The 19976-nt window shown below is 33.5% G+C and overlaps 1 protein-coding gene and 1 pseudogene across 1 annotated transcript; both read right to left on the bottom strand.

The window, feature by feature from the left end:
- Positions 1–586: 586 nt before the first annotated feature.
- On the bottom strand, positions 587–3665 carry LOC100920622 (olfactory receptor 13D1-like). The gene has a single exon (XM_031945562.1). It carries the CDS (start codon positions 1794–1796, stop codon positions 855–857), a length of 942 nt encoding a protein of 313 aa, XP_031801422.1. The 5' UTR covers positions 1797–3665; the 3' UTR covers positions 587–854.
- Positions 3666–9743: 6078 nt separating this feature from the next.
- On the bottom strand, positions 9744–10683 carry LOC100917490 (annotated as a pseudogene).
- Between the last annotated feature and the right edge of the window lie 9293 nt (positions 10684–19976).

Genomic DNA, 19976 nt, shown 5'->3' with positions numbered 1-19976 from the left:
GGGTGACGGAGGGTATGGGGGGAAGGTAAAAATATGGAACTTAAAAAATGTTTCTTCACAAGATTAGATTTTTAAATTATATTTTCAGGGAAAAATCTTCTAGTCCTTTCTGTGCCTCACTATCTCTATAGACAGCATGGTTAACAGACTGTAGCTAAAGTGTGAAACTTTCCTTAGTCTCTTCCCCCTCTTGAATCTCTCAAAGGCATAATTACACAGATTCCCTGGGAAGTGAAAGGAAGGAAACAAGTAATTTCAAAGCATATACTATGTAGTAGACACTGTACGAAGGATTTTATAGGAATCATTTCATATGATTCTCACACATTATGATCCCCATTTTATAATTGAGGAAACTGAGGAAGACAGAAGTTAAGTAATTTGCTCAGCATCACATAGAAATTAAGTCTGAGACTGAATTTAAACTCAGGTCTTCTTGAGTCCAGGCCCAGCGTTCTATTCACTGTGAGAGTTTGCTGTATTCAAATAGAAAGCTTAAGTATTTTTAAAATTTTTGATAATTTCTCTAAATATCATAATTATATTATAAATATAACTAAATTAGTCAGTAGCAAATATTTTTTATTAACTAATGATCATTCAGTATGTGAGTGTGTGAGTATGAGACACTTATTTTAGCAAAAAACAGAATAAACCAGAGGATATAAAGTGGCAATATTCACAAGCCACATAGTTGTAAAATGAGTAGAAATAAGATATATTTGAAAAATCTGTAAATTGTGTGCAAAAGAATAGTAATTACAAATTTGGCTTTGCCAACAGTCTTACATGACAAAAGAGACAATAGTGCTATCCCCCACGCAAAAGAAGAAGGCTAAAAACCTTGATATTTGTCATATATTCTGTAAAAAGAGATTTCTGAATAGAACTTTCTTCACAGCCCCTTTCACCTCTTTGTTCCTCAGGCTGTAGATGATAGGGTTCAGCATTGGGGTCACTACCCCATAGGAAAGCACAATGATCTCATCAGAAGTCTTCGTGTCTTTGGACTTGGGTTTCATATACATGAAAAGGGCAGAGCCATAGAACAAGATCACCACAGTTAGGTGGGCTGAACAAGTGGAAAAGGCCTTTTTTCTCCCTTCCCTAGAGTTAATTCTCAGAATAGTGACAAGGATGAAAACATAAGAAATGAAAATGAGCAGCAGAGGACTGATTAAGATAACAATACTTGCAATTGTCATGATAAACACATTGAGGGATATGTCTACACAAATAAGCTTGAGAAGGGCCAAGATCTCACAGGTAATATGATCAATGATATTCCCACAAAAAGGTTTTATCATGGCAAGCACAGTTTGCACCAGGGAAATGAGAAATCCTGCTATCCAGGTCCAAGCTGCCATTTGTGCACAAAGTCCCTTGTTCATGATGATGGTGTATCTCAGGGGATTGCAGATGGCTACATACCTGTCATAGGCCATAACTGCCAGGAGAATGCATTCTGTGCACCCCAATCCAAGAGAAATAACCATCTGTAATGTACATCCAATGAAAGAAATGGATTTTCTTTGAGATGTAAAATTAATCAGAATCTTAGGAATGAAGGAGGAAGTGTAACAGATATCCAAGAAGGAGAGATTCCCAAGGAAAAAGTACATTGGGGTGTGAAGGTGGGGATCCATGATGCTGATAATAATGAGGATGCTATTTCCCAACAGGATCACCAAGTACATCAATAAACAAAGCACATAAAGGCATATTTGGAGGCCTGGGTAATGAGAAAGCCCCACCAGAAAAAACTCAGTTACAATAGTGTAATTCCCCTTGTCCATAGTTATTTTCTGTGTCACCTGTGGGATGAAAGGATACTGGTCATAGCAAAGGGATCAAATAGTAACAATGATTTATATTTATATAAATAGACACTATTAATTTTTCCTCAGGTAAGGATTAACTTTATTTTGATTTCCATTGTCAGATATAGACTAAGACACTAAGAAAAATAGTAATTCAAACTCATGTAAAGCTGATTAATGATTTTTATATGTGTGTAATTTCTATTCTTTACTGAAATTAACTTTTCTACAAATAGATTTACATGGTCCTCATTCCCTTTATCCTTTTTGTAAAAAAAAAACTTTAGTCATTGTGTGAATATTAATTTACTGCCATTGTTGTGTTTTATTTCATTTTAAATAATGGTCTTCAGATTCTGCTTTTTTCACTCTGAATCATTCCATGTAGTTCTTACTTTTTCAAATCTTTTCACATTTATCATCTTAACTGACTGTCATAACATCTTGTTATCAGTAATTACCATCTCTTTTATAATTGAAGATACTAAAGAATTAAAAAGTTAAGTGTTCTTCTAGAGCTGTCCATCTACTTCTTTATGGTGAGAATTCTTGCCTACTGACTTGTAGTTCAGAATTATTTTTGACTTTTTAGGCTGCCTATCTAGATTCCACAAGAAAGACTACCTCTGGCTGTGAGCTTGAACCTTAAGGGAGGGCTTTGGACAGTCTAATCACTTGCCCTGATCAATAATCCTTTGTCTAAATCCTGATAATTCATCTGGATCAATTCCTCAGAGTTCAGAATGCTCATACCCAGTCATATGTTTCTTCAAATTTCTTCAATGTCTTTAAAAATTTTTCTCATCCCAATCCTGGGATTTTGTACAAATACAAATGCCTTCTTCAGTTATTCTCAACTCTAATTCCAATATATATCACTCTAGCCCACTAAGTGGGTGCTACAAAATTCTTGGTTATTTTTTCCAGCACAGATTTCATTTTCACTCATATCCTTTCCTTCAAGTCATGGATGTAGTGGAAATACTCCATGACTCCCACTCACACTTTTTAGTAGCAACCTAACATTCCTGTTGTTCAAATTTATCAGATGATGATGATGATCATTATCTACTTACTCCCAGGACATTATACTAGATCAGGAGATTCAGTTCCTAATTCATGGCCATTTTTTCTAGCTGTGATATTAGTATACCTCAGTATACTAATATCTCAATTTCTCACATTGCTAATTTTTCAAGTATAGAATAATCATACCCCTTAAATCTTTCCCAATGCATCACCGCTGTAGAGGATGCACTTTAAACTCTATACTAGTCTTTACACTTAAATACCTTGATCCCTTGCCTTATCACCAATCATGCATTGCCAAATGCCAGCCTTGAATGACTTCCAATCTCTTTCTTTATCTCTAACTCACATGAAAAGGTGACTCTCTCCTTGCTAAGGAAAACCATTCTACATGAACACTTGACTTAAATTTGTGCTATCTTCTCCAATAGACTGTCTCCTCTATCAGTACTTCCCCCCCCCTTATCCTTTATGCCTTTCTATTGACTCTTTCTTTGCTCCCTAAAAGTCAGCTATGTCTCCCCATCTTCAAAAACTTTCACCTGATCTTACCATTCTAGCTATTATCCTGTATCTTTCTGATTCTTCATTATTTCTGACAAAGCAAAACCACTGCTAAGTGTGTATCCCAAGGGGCACAAGGAGAGAAATGAAAGGTATGGCTAATTGGTCATGATGACCAATGTGTCCATTTTTTTTTGTTTGGCTCTTCTCTTTTACAAAAAAAGGAATTTCTGTGTTAACAGAAGGAGGCATTAGTAGCAAGTGTCAGTAACATGAAGAAAAAGAACATAGAGAAAATATTTTTAAAATATTATATGTTATTAAATAATTTAATATTTAATATTAAATTTAATTTAATATTAAATATTTAAAAATAATATATGCTATTAAATGTGTAGTAGAAGGGAATCAAATAGGCATGACCTTTTTCATATGTCATTGAAGGATAGGATGTTTATTTTCCTAGATATAGACCAAATCACATAAGAATTTGTGGTGATTCAGCTGTTCGGTCATATTCAACTCATCATGACCCACAGTCCTATCTGTGGAGCTTTCTTGGCAAAATACTGGAATGATTTTCCAATTCTATCTGAAGTAGATTAAGGCAAAGAGAGGTTAAGTAACTTGCCTAGTAAGCTAGTAAGTATTTGAGTCCACATTTGGACTCGGGTCTTCCTTACTCTAGGTCTGATGTTCTACCCACTGAACAACCAAGCTGCCCTTAAATAAGGATAAATGCTAATGAATATAACATACATTTTATATAGCACTCAATCACTTAAAATACTTCTAAAATAACTAGATAAGAGAAGTAGAGTTGTTGTTATTATTATTCTTGTTTTGCAAGTCAGTAACATAAGACTCAGAGTGTTCAGCCAAATTTTCTAAGATCCCAAGTGGCGTCTCCAAATTCAGAGCATTTGTTGAATACTTAGAATATCTTTGACTAAGAAAAATCTGAATTAAAAGATTCAATAAGCTTCTGTTACTTTTAATACTGTTAATTAAATGAATAATAGTTACCATTTACATTTTAATTGACAATTTTCTAGAGTACTTTACACAAAAAGATAAAAAAGTACAAGAATTATCTGTTTACTGAAAGTAATGTTTCAAATGTACCCTTTTCTGCTTCTGATTTAAGCAACCAGAAATCTTCCCAACCTTAGTTTCTCAAATTCATTCCATTCTACTTAAATTATGTCTATGTTCCCATTTTTTATTTATTTTTAGTACTGAGTAATAGATGCCATATATGGCCCTTTCTTTTCAGGGACAAACCTTTACTCTGTTGCACTGTAGGTCATAACAAGTCCCTTTGCAAGCTTTAATATGCCCTTCCAAGGGTATGCTGGAGCCGACTCAAATTTGATTGTGAAAACCCATTGTCAAATTTTCAATGGAACTTTATACTTCAGAAATCCACAATCTCTACAAATTAGGGCTTGGATATTTTATTGATTGTATAGAATTCAGAAAAAATTTTAATGCAGATTAAATTTAAAGGTATATATACATTTCTTCCCCCCACTTTCAGCCCATTTGTTAAATATTTACCAGAACACTTAGGAATCTTTCTGTAAAGAATAAACCATGCTTGAACCTAAGCAGGAGTTAATAAAAAGCTGAAGAAAAGAAATAATCACCAGAATTGAGGCCAGGTGATTCTAGATTTATAACAATTGCTGTACTTTAATGTTTGCAAAGTATCTTACATGCATATGTGCCCTCACAATACACATGAGCCCTATCCCTCCACTCCATCAAGGAAACAGCTTCATTCATAGATCAGGTTCTCCACTATCTACCATATCAACTAATCCCACTTTTCCACAAAATTTCTTTGATTTATTTATTTTTACTAACACAGCATTGTACTGAAACATTTTAAAAGAAAAAAGCAAAAGTGAGAGAATATTTATCTTTAATGCAAATGCAATGTGGCTACTGGCTTAACTATCTTAGTCTTGAATCCAATGAATATGGAATCACCTAACTATTGATATTCGAAGTATAATAATCTTTAAAGCATATCTTAAGAGCTATAAGGGACTTTAGAAACAACAACACAAAAGATCAGAGCTGGATGAAATGTTAAAAAATAGCATTTGGAATGTCAGTGTTGGAAGGAACCTTAGAACATGGAAGATAATAAATACTTGGTGAATGCTAATAGAATGAACAGAGAATGAGAGCTAAGATGGATCTTTATAAGATCATTTATTGCCAAAAACTCTGATTTTTCTAAAGGACAGATCTGAGTACCAGAGAGCATACAGGGTTGAATAATCATGGCTAATGCTAGATGGGGTCTAATAAAGGTTGAACTGATACTATAATCATTCATGAATAAGAGATGTGACAAAATTCGTCAACATTTAACATTCTATCTATTGGGTCCCCTAGCTAGACCATCTATTTTAAGGTTCCTCACCTGGCCTCAGTTGTTTTATATTTCTTTTCCTTTCGACATTTCTTTCATAAATTGCATTTGTAACTCCTGTGTCTAATTTTTTTAATCTCTAAAAATCATCCTTCCTAAGGTACTTCCAAATCTTTTCACTTACCTTTCAGGGTGATATCCAGGCCTTCTCTTTTTAAGTCAAATTATCTGATGTTCTCTCACTATTCTGAACAAAGGAATAATTTTTAACAGACTTCCAAAAAATTCAGATGGTTTGAGCTAGAACCAAACACAGACCCTGTCTCCCTGTCTTGTATGTACCAATAATTGCTTGCCTTTGACCTAGCTTACAATTTCCCCTCCTTTCTAAACTGTTCCTTTGAGATCATGTGAAAAAAAAGAGTCAGACTCTTACAATTCAGGAATTCTGTGTAACATTGGCAGAGTTGACAAGATGCTATGACTTCTACCAGTCTCATGACAATACCCTATAAAGAGGGGAACACTATTTTTTACATATATGGTAAATGCATGCTTTAGTCTGTGGTCCCTGGGACATTCCAAAGGATCATACCCTAGATGTAGATGCCAATTTAACACCCTCTAAGCCCTCCTCATCCTTCATCCCTCCTCAGTGTTCCTAGGGACTATTTGTAATCCCTGGAGTAATTTAAAGTAATCTGTAGAAATTGTGTGGAGTAGGAACTTTTGTGTGGTATAGGGATAAAGTTCTAATAATCTAATTACATCAGCCTTAATAGATAGGTTTCATTGATGACACACAAAAAAAGCAAAATGCAAAATAGGACGATACTACCAAGTTTCTTTTAGCCAGGTATTTAGAGAGTGATATAATTATCTGGATATTTCAGCCCCAGTCAATATTCTTTGACACCTCTGAATATCAGCATCTGTAAAAGGCTCTGGATCAGATCTGTCATTGTCTTCATGTTTGGATTGATTTCCCATTCCCCAGTGCCCCACTCTGCCCCATGCACAGACTCATATGAACATATTCACTGATATTCAATAAATTTCCAGGTCAGATGAGAATATTCACATCTATATTTATGGATGGGAAACTAATTGGCATAGTGGATAGCATTGGGCCTGCAATCTGTCCTGAGTTCAAATATGGCCCCAGATACTGATTTTGTGACTCTGGGAAAGTCACTTAATCCCATTTACCTCTGTTTTCTCATTTGTCAAATGAGTTATAAAAGGAAATGACAAACCATTCCAGTATCTTTGCTAAGAAAACCTCAAATGGTGTTATTAAGAGTTAGACTCTACTAAAAATAACTAAACAACAACTTATGGGTGACAAAGAACTTACCACTGAAAGACTGGAATTAATGAGACACAATTATTAGATTGTTACTAACCTGTAGGGAAGGTCTAGTGGATTGTTCCCAAACTCTGCTTTTAGCCCTATTTCCTTCAACAGTTTAATCAGTGCTTTGCATGTGTGCTATGTTTGTTAATGGTGTTAAACCGGAGGAAGAGATGATATGCAGAAGGACAGAGCAGAGATCCAAAAAGTTTGGAAGAGTTGAGCTGTGCCCTGTCCTGGGTGCTGATGGGGCCCTATCTCATGCACAAGTAGGGCCTAGGATTTCTGGGCCCTAGGAATGGTGCTGGTCTGACCCTATGTCCTCTCACATCTGGGATATATCTGATCTTGTATTGGGTGCTAGTCTCACCTTATGTCTTGCTGAGGCTCAGGGGTGGGCCCTGTGCTAAGTACTAATATGATATCCTGGTCCATCTGGACCATAGGCCGGGTGTTTGGCCCTATTGACTAATATGGATCTAATTGCTTGCATACTTTGCTTTCTACCTAACTTGACTCATCTCCATTCAGAGTTTCTTCATAGTTTTTGTGCAATTGTGATTAAAAGGAGCAACTTGTAACTATTTCTTTTGAGTTTTCCTTCTATGTGCATTTTTAGTAGCTTACTTTCATTGTGATTGTGGGAGATATACTAAGAATTTCTCACAATTTACATTAAGATAAAGTTAAAGAAATATGGTAATTGGGGCTAGAGAATAATAGTAGTACAAGGTCCTGCTCTTAGCATTCACCTCTAAAATATTGTGTTAAGACCTGAACAATGTATTTTTGGAAGAATATTGGTAAGTGTGAGTTTCCAGAGAAAGAAGACCAAGAATTTGGACTCTGAGGTCATGACATATGAGAATTGATTGAAGTAGCTATTATCTCAGTCTCATTCTCTTCAGGCAGGCCATCTGTATCTCTCTCAGAGCTCTACTGGATTGGTGGTTTCCTTTTTTTGAATGCTATAAATTAAAATTTTCATTCCAATATAATCTTTTCTATTTTTAACTGTTAGTGGAAGAGTGAGTGACATTTAACCAATTGATGATCTTTTACAAAAGGATATTTACTTGAAAAATCTGACAAGAAGGGTAATATAAATATTGCTTTGAAAATTCCCTTCCTGCCAAATTTTTAGGGGTTTTTCATTTTTCATACAATCTCAGATCCTGGGAAACATGATCTCAGACTTAATACGCTTTTTACATTTCATTTGTCCAATCAAATTAATAATTAGATACAGAATTACGGCTGCATAAGTTATTGTCTCAGCTATCATTAATCTGAATTCTGAAATCAATCCTTCTCATGGATTCCAAAGTGAATTTACTGGCTACAAACCTTAGCTTTGATTCTATATCTGGAATTCCTTGTGGCTCACTCTTCTGGACTTTCAAAACTTATAAAATCATAGCCTCCCATCTCCTTCACCTAAAATGAAAGAACGAATGCCAAAGCAAAGAACTGACGCTACATTCACAGGTTGTGTTTAAGTTTCATATTATCAGGTCTCTCCACTTTGAGCAATTTATCCTGTCATTGTCAGGAAGAAGTCCACTGAAAGAGAGATGATACTGGTGGACTCGTGCCTTTTGAATGCCATCCCCCACCCCAGTTCCAGTTATGCAGTTATAACTTCATTCCATAGAAGCAAAATTGAAACAGGTTCAAATTAACTATACCTAGTTCTAATCTACATGGAGATTGTATCAGTCCAGTGCCTGCTCTTGACAAGGACTAGGCTTATGGCCAGCTTCTCATTTCAAGTGGAAATGAGGATATTGATCTGGAAGAATATCTTATTTATAGGACACAGAACAGATATCTTCAAAGATGTGAAGAATTATACTCTGCATAAAATAGTAGGTATGTTTTCTTCCCCCTAAGTAATGGAACCAGAAATTATTCTTGGTCACTCCTGACAGTCAGATTTGATGTAAGGAAAAATTCTCTTAAAATTAAAACTATCTGAAAATAGAATGGCCTGCTTTAAGGTGGTGTATTTTTATTTATATGAATTTAAATAATCTCTTATTGAATAAGTTATAGCCAGGATTCTTGAACCAGACTTAAGTAGTCTATAGGACCCCATGATTTGAATTCCTATTCTACTGTAAGATCTTTGAAGTCAGGGACCAAGTCTTTTAACCTTTAATCTATCCCCAAGTTCAATGTATTATATCTTGTAACAGCTTAATAAATGTGTCTAGAATATAAAAATATACAAATATAATTTGAATTGTTATCTAGAAAGTTCATGTATTTTGCTCACTTGTTAATTCTACTAAATCTGGCATTAGATAATTAAAAACAATTTTCCTTTACATAAAAGCTGTGTGTGTCTGAATGCTTGTGTATGTGTATATATATGTGTGTGTTTATGTGATTTGTTTTAATTAAAGATATGATAAATCCCAATGAAACTAAAAAGCAGAGCTTCAGAGGATATAAAGTAAGAAACTCTATAAAGAGAAATTCTATCTTAAAGAAGGTAAATGCATATTCTCTCTGGAAAGCAGTAGGATTACACATTACATTCAGCAGCCACATTTATACACTTAATAATAAGTAGAATAATGTTATCTTTGAATACCAAAGACATCATCCAAGAAGCAAAACAAAACTTGCTATTAGCTTCAATATTTCATATTCTTTTCAAGTACAAGTTTCTGATGAGAACTTTTTCAAAAGCCCCTTTCACTTTGTTCCTTAGACTGTAGATAATGGGGTTCAGCATTGGGGTGAGGATCGCATAAGACAGACCAAGAAGCTCATCTGATGTCTTTGTGTCCTTGGACTTGGGTTTCATATACACAAAAATGGCTGTGCCATAGAACAAGATCACCACAGTCAGGTGTGCTGAGCAGGTAGAAAAAGCTTTCTTCCTCCCTTCATTAGAGTTGATCCTCAGGATGGTGGAGAGGATGAAGATATAGGAGAATAAAATAAGTACCAGAGGCATGACTAGGAAAACAATACTTCCCATCCATAAGGATAGATTCATTGAGGGAGATGTCTGAACAGACAAGATTGAGGAGAGCCAGGATTTCACAAATAAGTTGATCAATTATGTTCCCACAGAAAGGCATCATCATAGTAAGCATAGTTTGTGTCAAAGAGTTCAGAAACCCCCAAATCCAGGTCAAAGCAGCCATCTGCACACAGAGTCCCTTATTCATGATGATGGTGTACCTTAGGGGATTGCAGATGGCTACATACCTGTCATAGGCCATCACTGCCAGGAGAATACACTCTGTGCACCCTAGTCCAATAGAAATAACCATCCTTAATGTACATCCAATGAAAGAAATGGATTTTCTCTCAGACATAAAATTTATTAGCATATGAGGAATAGAGGAAGATGTGTAGCAGATGTCCAGAAAAGAGAGGTTCCCAAGAAAAAAATACATAGGAGTGTGAAGGCGGGAATCTAGGATGCTGATAATAATGAGGATACTGTTTCCCAATAGGATCACCAGGTACATCACCAGGCAGAGAACATAAAGGGCTAGCTGGAGGCCTGGATAATGAGAAAGCCCAATCAAAAAAAATTCAGTCACTGGTGTGATGTTTCCCTTTTCCATGTTATTTGATCTATGTCACCTATAGGATTTAAGCAAGGACATAGGTCAAAACAGTTGAAATGATTTTAAAAAGTTAATGATAGCCACATTCATAATAAAGTTGATACTTTGAAATATTTTTCCCTTTTCTAGTATGATTTTTGTTGTAGTTTATATTAACATGTACAGTTGTTTAAAATATGAATATCATAAAGAGCATGAAAAAAAGCATTCATGTATTATAAAAGAAATGTGAATAGCAAGATGACAAGGTAGCTATCTTCTAGAAACTTCTTTAGCTCCTGACAAATTAAAAAAAAAGAAATTACATGTTAGATGTTGAATGATTTCTGACTTCACAGGAGAAGATAATTTCCATTTGGACTATAAATCTCCTGAATTAACCCAGATGACTTATAGTTTAAATAGTTTATATTAAATAGTCCTATTTAACCTATTTACCTATTTAACCTATTTAACCTAAATAGGTTAAATACTGATTCACACATAACTGACTCTACAAATTCTCAACAGAAAAGACAAATAAATTTCTATGCTTGTGATTAAATGTACAGCTGCAAGGAACTCTACAGAAATTATTCTATTATCACTCTTCATTCTTCCTCTCCTGTCAAACACTGATTCTGCCAAACCCTTCAAAAGCAGAACTAGGGTAGAAAAGCCATTAGGAGGTAATATGAAGACTGTGTTTAGCCAGAGACTAGAAGGGAACATCATATAGATAGGCCTGAGAGAAAAGAGACTGGCATTTGATCTTGGTCCAGTCCACAAGCCCCTGGTTTTTACACAAAAGGGAACTAGGTCTGGTCAATCCTCATATCCCCCAGTCCTGAGGATGCTGAGATTCCCCAGCAGCCTAACCTTATGAGTGTGTGCAGGAGTCAAAAATGAATCAACCAAAGAGTAGAGGAGGATCTCAATAGACAAAATATGGGAAACATGAAAAAATCTAGAAGACCAAAAGACCAAGAAAAAAAAGATTGCAACCTAGTTTACAAGCAGATGAATTAGAGAAAGAATACATAAAGAAAATATAAACTAATAAACTTCAAATTAGAAGGATGAATGAATTTAATGAAGAGAATCTAAAGCAAATATTTGAAAAAATATTTCAGAGTATGAACTTTATTATGAATGTGGCTATCATTAACTTTTTAAAATCATTTCAACTGTTTTGACCTATGTCCTTGCTTAAATCCTATAGGTGACATATATACACTATGAAGGAAAATGAAACAATATTATCAAATGAAAGAGATAATCCAGTGATACTCCAGATATGATGGAACAAGAACAAAAGATAGTACAAACCATTTTAAAAAAAGTAATAGAATTCATTCAAGAAAAAAAAATTAGTAGTGCATTTTACATAGGAATCAGAGATTTCAATGTAGAATCAAAAGCACATATTACAACAAAGAACAAACACCTTAAGATATTATAATTTTAAATTTCTAATCCCAAAATTATAAATTTCTGTTATTAATCAAGTATATCATGATCAAAATAAGTATATCATCTTTATAACATGATTTTGTTGTTATTATTGTTGTCTTTAATAGAATTATAGTCACCAGTATGAATATATAAATATATATATATATATATGGATAGGTATATTTATGTAGTGACTCTATGTAGATAACATGCATACATGTTTATATAATTCTTTTAATTTTGCTCTCTTCACTCTGCTTTACTTCATGTAATTTCTACATTGTCAATGGTCTTTTGTGTGTATCTGTTCTGTAGCACTTAGGGACACTTCTAAATTGAATGGTAGATATATATGTTTATAATGGAGGTTTGGCTCTATAGAATAAAACAGTATTAGTTTTCATCCTGAAATCAAAAAGTCATTTTTTCCAATATTTTCTTACAAGGCAGACAAACTGCTTTAAAAAATCTTTTAAATGATTGTTTTCTTACATTCTGATAACTTCCAGATTTCTGGGTTCATTATGGATATGAAAACTAAAAGGAGCAGTTTGGATATTGTTTTCTTAGATTCATGTGTTGTAATACATTTAGTGGTATAGAGTACTTGAAAGGAGTGCTTTGTGATTTGAGAAATTAGGATATGAAAATCATTCTATAATGAAAATGGGGAGAGTAGGTAGTTTAATTTGGCTAGAATGAAGACTAGTTTAAAAACAATAAGTGTTAGATAAGACTGGACAAGCAGGTTGGAACTAGATTATGGAAAGCCTTGCTTATCAGATCAATGACATATAATTTGAAAGACAATTATCAGTAAAGGCTTTTTAGTAAATAAGCCAAAATGAAGGTTGGAAAGTTGGAAAAGTACTTTCGCATTAGTTATAGAGATAGATTTGAGGCAGAGAAATCTGAAGGCAGACTAATTAAAAAGTTATTATAGTAGTCTAGGTAAGAAAAGATAAATAACCAAATGTAGTATGATGATACAGTATTCTAAAGGAAATGGCATATGAGAATGGTATTAAAATATATTAATTAATAACATATGGGGAGTAAAAGGGAGGAAAGAATAATAGATCCCAAATTTTCTTACTTTTAAAATTTGAAGTAGAGCAATATTTAGATCAAGAAGATGAAGTTAAAATGTTAATATATTGAATTAAGAGTAGCATAATGGGGATATCTAATGGGTAAAAGAATAAGGAGATTCAGTAACTCTGGAAAGAAAAGCTCTGGACAAATTGTGAGGTCCAATAAATGTTATATTAACAAGTTTTTAATTTATCCAAGAGGCAATAAGGAGCCACTGAAACATCTTTAGTAATGGAGTGGTATGATTAAATAGGTTTTGTTTTCATGATTTTGGTAACTGTGGAGGTCGGTGAGAAGGAGAAGAGTCTGGAGTCTTGGAATTCAGTTACAAGGTTGTTTCAATAGCCAAGGAGAAAAGTGAAGTAGATACGAAAAAGATTTTTAGCTCAATGAATGAAGAGAAGGGGACAGTTATGAGAGATGTAGAAACAGAATAGAAAACATCTGACAACAAATTGGATATTAAAGGTGAAAGAAATGAAAGCTCAGTTTGGCGACCAAGATTAATGGAAAGATTCTTTGAATAGAAATATGAAAGTTTGGAGAGTCGTTAGGGAATAAGATTATGAGTCCTTCTTTGGAATTTGATATTTGAGATGCTTATGAGAGATCCAATTGGAGATGTTTAGTTCAAAAGTAAGATCAAGGCTATTTCTATATAGCTATATCTATACATATTTATATGTTTTTGTGGAAATCATCCCAATAAAAATGATTAATGAATTCTTTTGAACTGATGAGATCACTCAGAGAAAACTTTTAGAAAGAAAATAAGAAATTCTATGTAAATGCCCTATGTACATTTAAGAAGTGGAAGGTAGATAGCAATTTAGCAATGTTAACTAAAAATAGCATCCAGACATTTAAAAAGAGAACCAGAGGGGAAGAGCATAATGAAAACTCAGAAAAAAAATTATCTAGGAGAAAAAATATAGTTAATCATGTAGTGATTCAGAGAGGTCAAGAAGAATGAAAACTAAGAATAGTTCATCAGATTTGGCAATTAAGTGTCATTGGGAGCCTTGGAAGAATAATATTAGTTAAGTGGTGATGGTAGAAGCCAGATTTCAAGGGGAGAGAGGGGAATGGGAAAATAATAAATACATAAAGCTTTTTTTTAATGAAAGAAGTGATGTTGAGAGATTAGAATGCTATCTTTTTTAATAAGCTAGAATGGAATATCTTTGAGGGAGAAATGGGATCCTTAGAAAGGGAGAGACTGAGGAAAGGAAGTTGATTAATGAAGAAATAACTCTGAAGAAATAGGATCAAATAGGATGAAGAATATAAGAAAATAAAATTTAATATTGCCAAGCAATATGGATACTTATTCCTCTGAATATAGTGAAGAATAAAATCAGAGCAGCTAAAATATGAATAGAAGATATCTATTAGGGAAAATTTCAAAACAAATTTCTGAAATAAAGATAGTTTCTAAAGACAAAAAGAAAATTTATTCAAATACATACAATATAAACAGTTGTCAGGCTCCGATAAATAAGTGATTAAAGGAGACAAGCACCAACTTTTTAGAAGATGAATGCACAATATCAACAAGCATGAGAAAGAATGCTAGTAATCACTAATCATAAGGAAAGTACAACTTAACATAACTCATTTTGTATCATACAAATTATAGCATTAAAGCTGACAATCAAAAATAGCAAATGTTTGAGGGGTTATCAGAAAATAGATGCACTCATGGGATGTTTGTCCATTTAGAACTATGATTTTGTTAAATTATTTTTCAAAATAGTTTGAGGCCATGCAAAAGGGGCAGCTAGGTGATGCAATGGCTAGGAGTCAGAAAGACTCATCTTCCTGAATTCAAATCTGGCCTCAGATACTTTCTACTTTCTAGCTGTTTAATTCTGGTTAAGTCACTTAACCCTGTTTGCTCCAGTTTTCTCTTTTGTAAAATGAGCTGGAGAAGGAAATGCAAACTACTCCTATATCTTTGCCAAAAAATTCCAAAAAAACCAACTGGGCTCACATAGAGTTGGATACAAATGAAAAACAATTGAACAATAACTGCTCATATACTCTGCAAGGATAGGAGTATATTGATGAGTATATATCCTTTCACCTAAGATTCTATAAAGAAATTATTTTAGTATATTCTTGCTTAATAATTAAAAGAAAAGAACTACAAAATGGTGCTCATCAAGCAGTGGTAGAAGAAATAATTGTACTAAATGGATATAACAAAAAACTTTAACATAAGAAATTATGAATATTAAAGATGCAGAGAAATTTAGAAGACTCTTATGAAGTGATCAGAATGATATAATCAGAGTGAAAAAAAGTTTATAGGATGACTAAATAATGTAAAAGACAACAAGACTTCAAAATGTCAGTATCCAATCTTGACTTCGTATGAGTGAACCATTTTCCTCCTTAGTATTAAAGTTTTGGTTAATAGGAATGGTATGAGGAATGATATGAAGTATGCTATTTTATTTTGCTTACTTATCTTTCTTTTTTACAAAGAAAATTTAGTTGGAGTGATGGTTTATTAGTTACAGTATTAATTTTTAAAAGCACAAATAAGATATTCAGTTTTGTTTTTAACTCTAGAGAAGGGTAAAGTAGATGAAGGCAGAAGTTTAGAGTAATACAAAGGGAAATGAAGGCAAAAAAAAGTCCAAAGAAATGGATCTCAGTAAAGTAGAAAAGGCAAAGATATAGGAATTTGACTGACACAATTCAGAAGACCATTGTTTAAATCCAACCACCAATGCTTCCTATCTTTTTGACATTGGGAGAGTTACTAAACCTTCCTAGGCTTCCATTTCCTTAGTTATAAAATGAGGGAGTTTGACTAAAATAGTGGTATCAAACATATAGAAGTAGTGGCCACTAAAATGTACAAAAGGATCCCTGTGGACTGCATCTTGACTTAGAAAACTACCAATTGGCTTTATCTAAATTCTCTTGTATTTTTATGTTATTAAAATATTAATTTATATTTAATTTGGAACACTTTATATTTTTAAACATTTTAATCTGGTTCTGACCATTGATGGGAAAATTCTGGTTATAATGCAGGTTATGGTCTGTATATTTGACACCTCTTGACTAGATGATTTCTCAAATCCCTTCAAGCTGTAGACCTATGAGCATGGAATTTATTGAGAAAAGGAGTTCTTTGGAATAGGGATCTCAATAAAACAGAGAAGTACTAGATTTTCTGCTAAGGAAAATGCAGAGAAAAATAAAATCAATGCTATTTAACAATGGAGGCAGATTTGAAGTAACAATGGAGGCAGATTTGAAGTTTGAAAGCATAAATTATTTTGTATCCATGTATCATGGTTTTGTGGCTTAGAAATTATATGACTAATTGTTATAAATTTATACCTCCTGAAATCAGCAGTCTCCACATCCTCTAAAATGGCATTATTTATTGTAAGTTCTTTTACAAACTTTACCAAGACCAAATACTTTCCACTGTTCAGAAGAGAACAGTTCTCATTTATAGCCTTATTTATTAAGACCCATACATTGCACATCATCATGGGAGAGAGTATACTAAGAAAGAAAGGAAAAGTGTCAAGAACACAACTGTGGCAGCTATTCAACTGTAAAAAATGGAAAGACCTTGGATAGCTAGACAAATGTGCAAAATGGTAATGTCAAAATTGTCAGGGATAATAAAAGACAACATTTTGCAGAGTTCAAGGAATCTTAAAACTAAAAGTAATAAACTGGAAAAGTAGAAAAATATTTTAGAATAAGAGCATAGAAGATACTTCTGGGAGCCCAGATGGTGGAGGAAGCAATAAATCATCTTAACTCTTTCATAGTCCCTCCAAACAACTATAAAATAGTGCCCTAAAATAAATCCTGGAAAGCAGCATCAGTAAGAAGATAGGATAAAACAATCTTTGGGTCCGAGATACTTGGAAGATTGACCAGAAAAGTATGACTCATTTAGGTAAATGGGGCCTACAGTCTAGGCAAACCATAAAAAATTGTCTTGATGTGCAATTGGAAAAAATACTATTTAATAAAAGAATAAAGAAGACAAAATAATAGGTATATGGAAAACATAAAGCATAGAGGTTAGAACTAGAGGCAGCCTTAGAGTTCATATAATTGCATAGATGGGAAGAGTCATCTAAAGGTGAATTCAAAGGAGATGTAAACTGGCAAAAAGTACTCAAGCAATCATTCATGAGCAAGAGAGTTGAAAAATTCTTTTTCTCAGAAATGGATTCTTTTTACTCCAGCAATCATACTTCTTTGCAAATCTACTCTTTATTTTTTGTTTGAATTGCCTTCAGCTTCCATGATAAATTTCCTTATTCCCACCAAGTCTTACACACAAGACCATAGGACATAAGATTTTAAGATCATAAATTTAGAATTAAAAGATCTTTTAAAGATTATTGAGTCCAAAATTCTCTTTTTAAATGGCTTTCTTTTCAATATTTCTAGCCAAAAGCCTATTCCCTAGGTCCCATTTCCAAAGGTATTTCTGAAAATAATCCTTTGCAAAACAGTCCTCACCTTTCTCATTTACCTTTAAATGTGAGATGTAGAGTTGCTTCTCTCTTTTCTATTGATCTGGTGTTCTTCCTGGTTTTAAATAAAGGTACTACTTTAACCACATTAAGAATCAAGTCTTGGTGACTTGAGGAAGCACCACACTCATAAATATACAGTCTGTCTGTCCTATCCACTGGCCTTTTTGTGGAGACAATTGCTTTTTCTCAAGTTAGTTTATATTACTACCTTTCTTCCATGTGATATTCCTATTTATTAAAAAAGTTTATGAAATATTAACTGGCTTGAGAATGCTTCCCCTTCCAAAGTGATGCCATGATATTAGAGTAGAGAGCAGCACTATGTTTAAATGAATGATTTAAATGTGCATTTATTTATGCAGAGGATTATTAAATTATAATTTAATGGATGATTAAAATCCTAGGTGATTAAAAATAATCTACCACTGGATCTGACTGAAGTTTAACTCTGTATCTTTATTACCTTCCTCAAAGTGTTCCTTAAGGAATCTTTAATCCCTAAAGTCATTTGAACATGTATATAAGAGCTATGTGAAAGTTAACTTTTAAAGCTATTGGGATATTCTAATTATTCAATTAAGTTAAACTTATTTGGTATTTTTAATTGATGGCACAACAAACAAAATGCAGACTAAAGGGATGCTTTCAAATTTCTTCTAGATAAGCCAAACATGGGAAGAATAGCATAATTATATAGACAATACATGATTGATTTGAATCCCCACATTTTGTATATTGGCAGTTATGATTCTGGATCAAACTTGCTCTCATCTTTTTCTACTGATCTCTTTTCTTGCAAACTGTATTATTTACATAAAATGGGTATATGAAGAAATATCTGCTGTGGCATGAGTCCAAATTCCAATATTAGTATTTTAACAACTATGCTAATGGAAGAGATAGTTTACAAAAGGACAAAATAGAAAAATGTGGGCTTTATACGTTTAGTTTTACGTTTAGTTACATTAATTAAAGGATGAGACTCAATAATTGGTGGTCACTAGGATCATGCTAATCTTTAGAGTAGAGTCTAATGGATTCACCCTAAATTAATTTAGGTGGAATTGTAATTTTTATTATATTAGCTAGGCCTACCCATGTTCAATTTATATTTTTCCAATTGCTTAGATCTGACTTTATTTGTGTGAAAAGTGTTTTATAATTTTGTTTGTCTCAGAACAGAGACTTCTAAATAATTTTTTAAAAATTTTGTCTATCATTATTTTAAATGGAATTTTTCTTTCTGTCTCTTGAAGCTGAGCTTTGTTGGTAACATATAGAAATGCTGATGATTTAGATAGATTAATTTTATATCCTGAGACTTTGCTAAAGTTATTAATTTTCTTATGTAATGTTCTGGTTTAGCTTTCTGGAGGTCTACACCAGCCTTCATTTCAGTAGAGTAATCATCACGAGAATAGCCAGATATAAAGTCCAAAAGTCTTTATTGTCTCCTTTACAGTCTGTCTCCTTCACCTGGGATTTAGCTAACTTTCTGAAGACCCTCAGATGGAACTTTGTCTTAGTGGAGAGGTGAAGGAGGACAGGCAAGCCACCATGATGGTCTTTGTCTTGAAGTCTGTCTCAGTCCAAGGGCTTGAGCTTTACCTCCAGCTTCCAGTCCTCTGTTTTCTTCGAGTCTGTCTCTGATTCTTTCTGTAAGTCTGACTCTGACCTCTTAAATACTCTATTACAATTAAATCCATTCATCATACTGAGTATAAGCCAATTATTATATCACTAGGGAACCATTATTTGTTATAAGATTAATTCAATCATACTGATCTAGAGAACTATTAATCACCATGGTAAACTAGACAGATTAACTAGATAACTAGATTGTTTTATCAATTCCACTAAATTAACACCTCATTGTAAGAATCCTTGTTTCAGGTGTATTTCTTCAACATTCTGCTCTATTACATCGCCTGCTTTCTTTTGTTTTAAAACATAGGTAGTCACCCCCTCCCTGACTTCTCAGAAAAGGGGGTGAAAACACCAAAAAAGGAGTTGATCATGCTCTCCCTGACATCTCAGGAAGGGAGATGAAAATTCCAAAGGGAAATGGGGAGTCAAACCAGATTAGCAGGTTTCTGAAAGGTTTCACTTGAAACAGATATACTTAAATCCATCAACATAGGAGGTATTTCACAAGCACATAGTAGTGTAACACAGGCTAGTAGTGATGTAACAAACAACACAAATCAACATGAGTAATTGAATTTGTCCATA

Source organism: Sarcophilus harrisii, chromosome 1 (assembly GCF_902635505.1).
Source record: "Sarcophilus harrisii chromosome 1, mSarHar1.11, whole genome shotgun sequence".
In the NCBI taxonomy this organism is placed as follows: Eukaryota; Metazoa; Chordata; class Mammalia; order Dasyuromorphia; family Dasyuridae; genus Sarcophilus; species Sarcophilus harrisii.
The sequence above is the reverse complement of the archived record's forward strand: the minus strand, read 5'-3'. Positions and strand labels throughout refer to the sequence as shown.

What these genes read in the sequence shown, in the direction of transcription:
- LOC100920622 (XM_031945562.1), bottom strand. Translation starts at nt 1,796, where the DNA reads ATGGACAAGGGGAATTACACTATTGTAACTGAGTTTTTTCTGGTGGGG.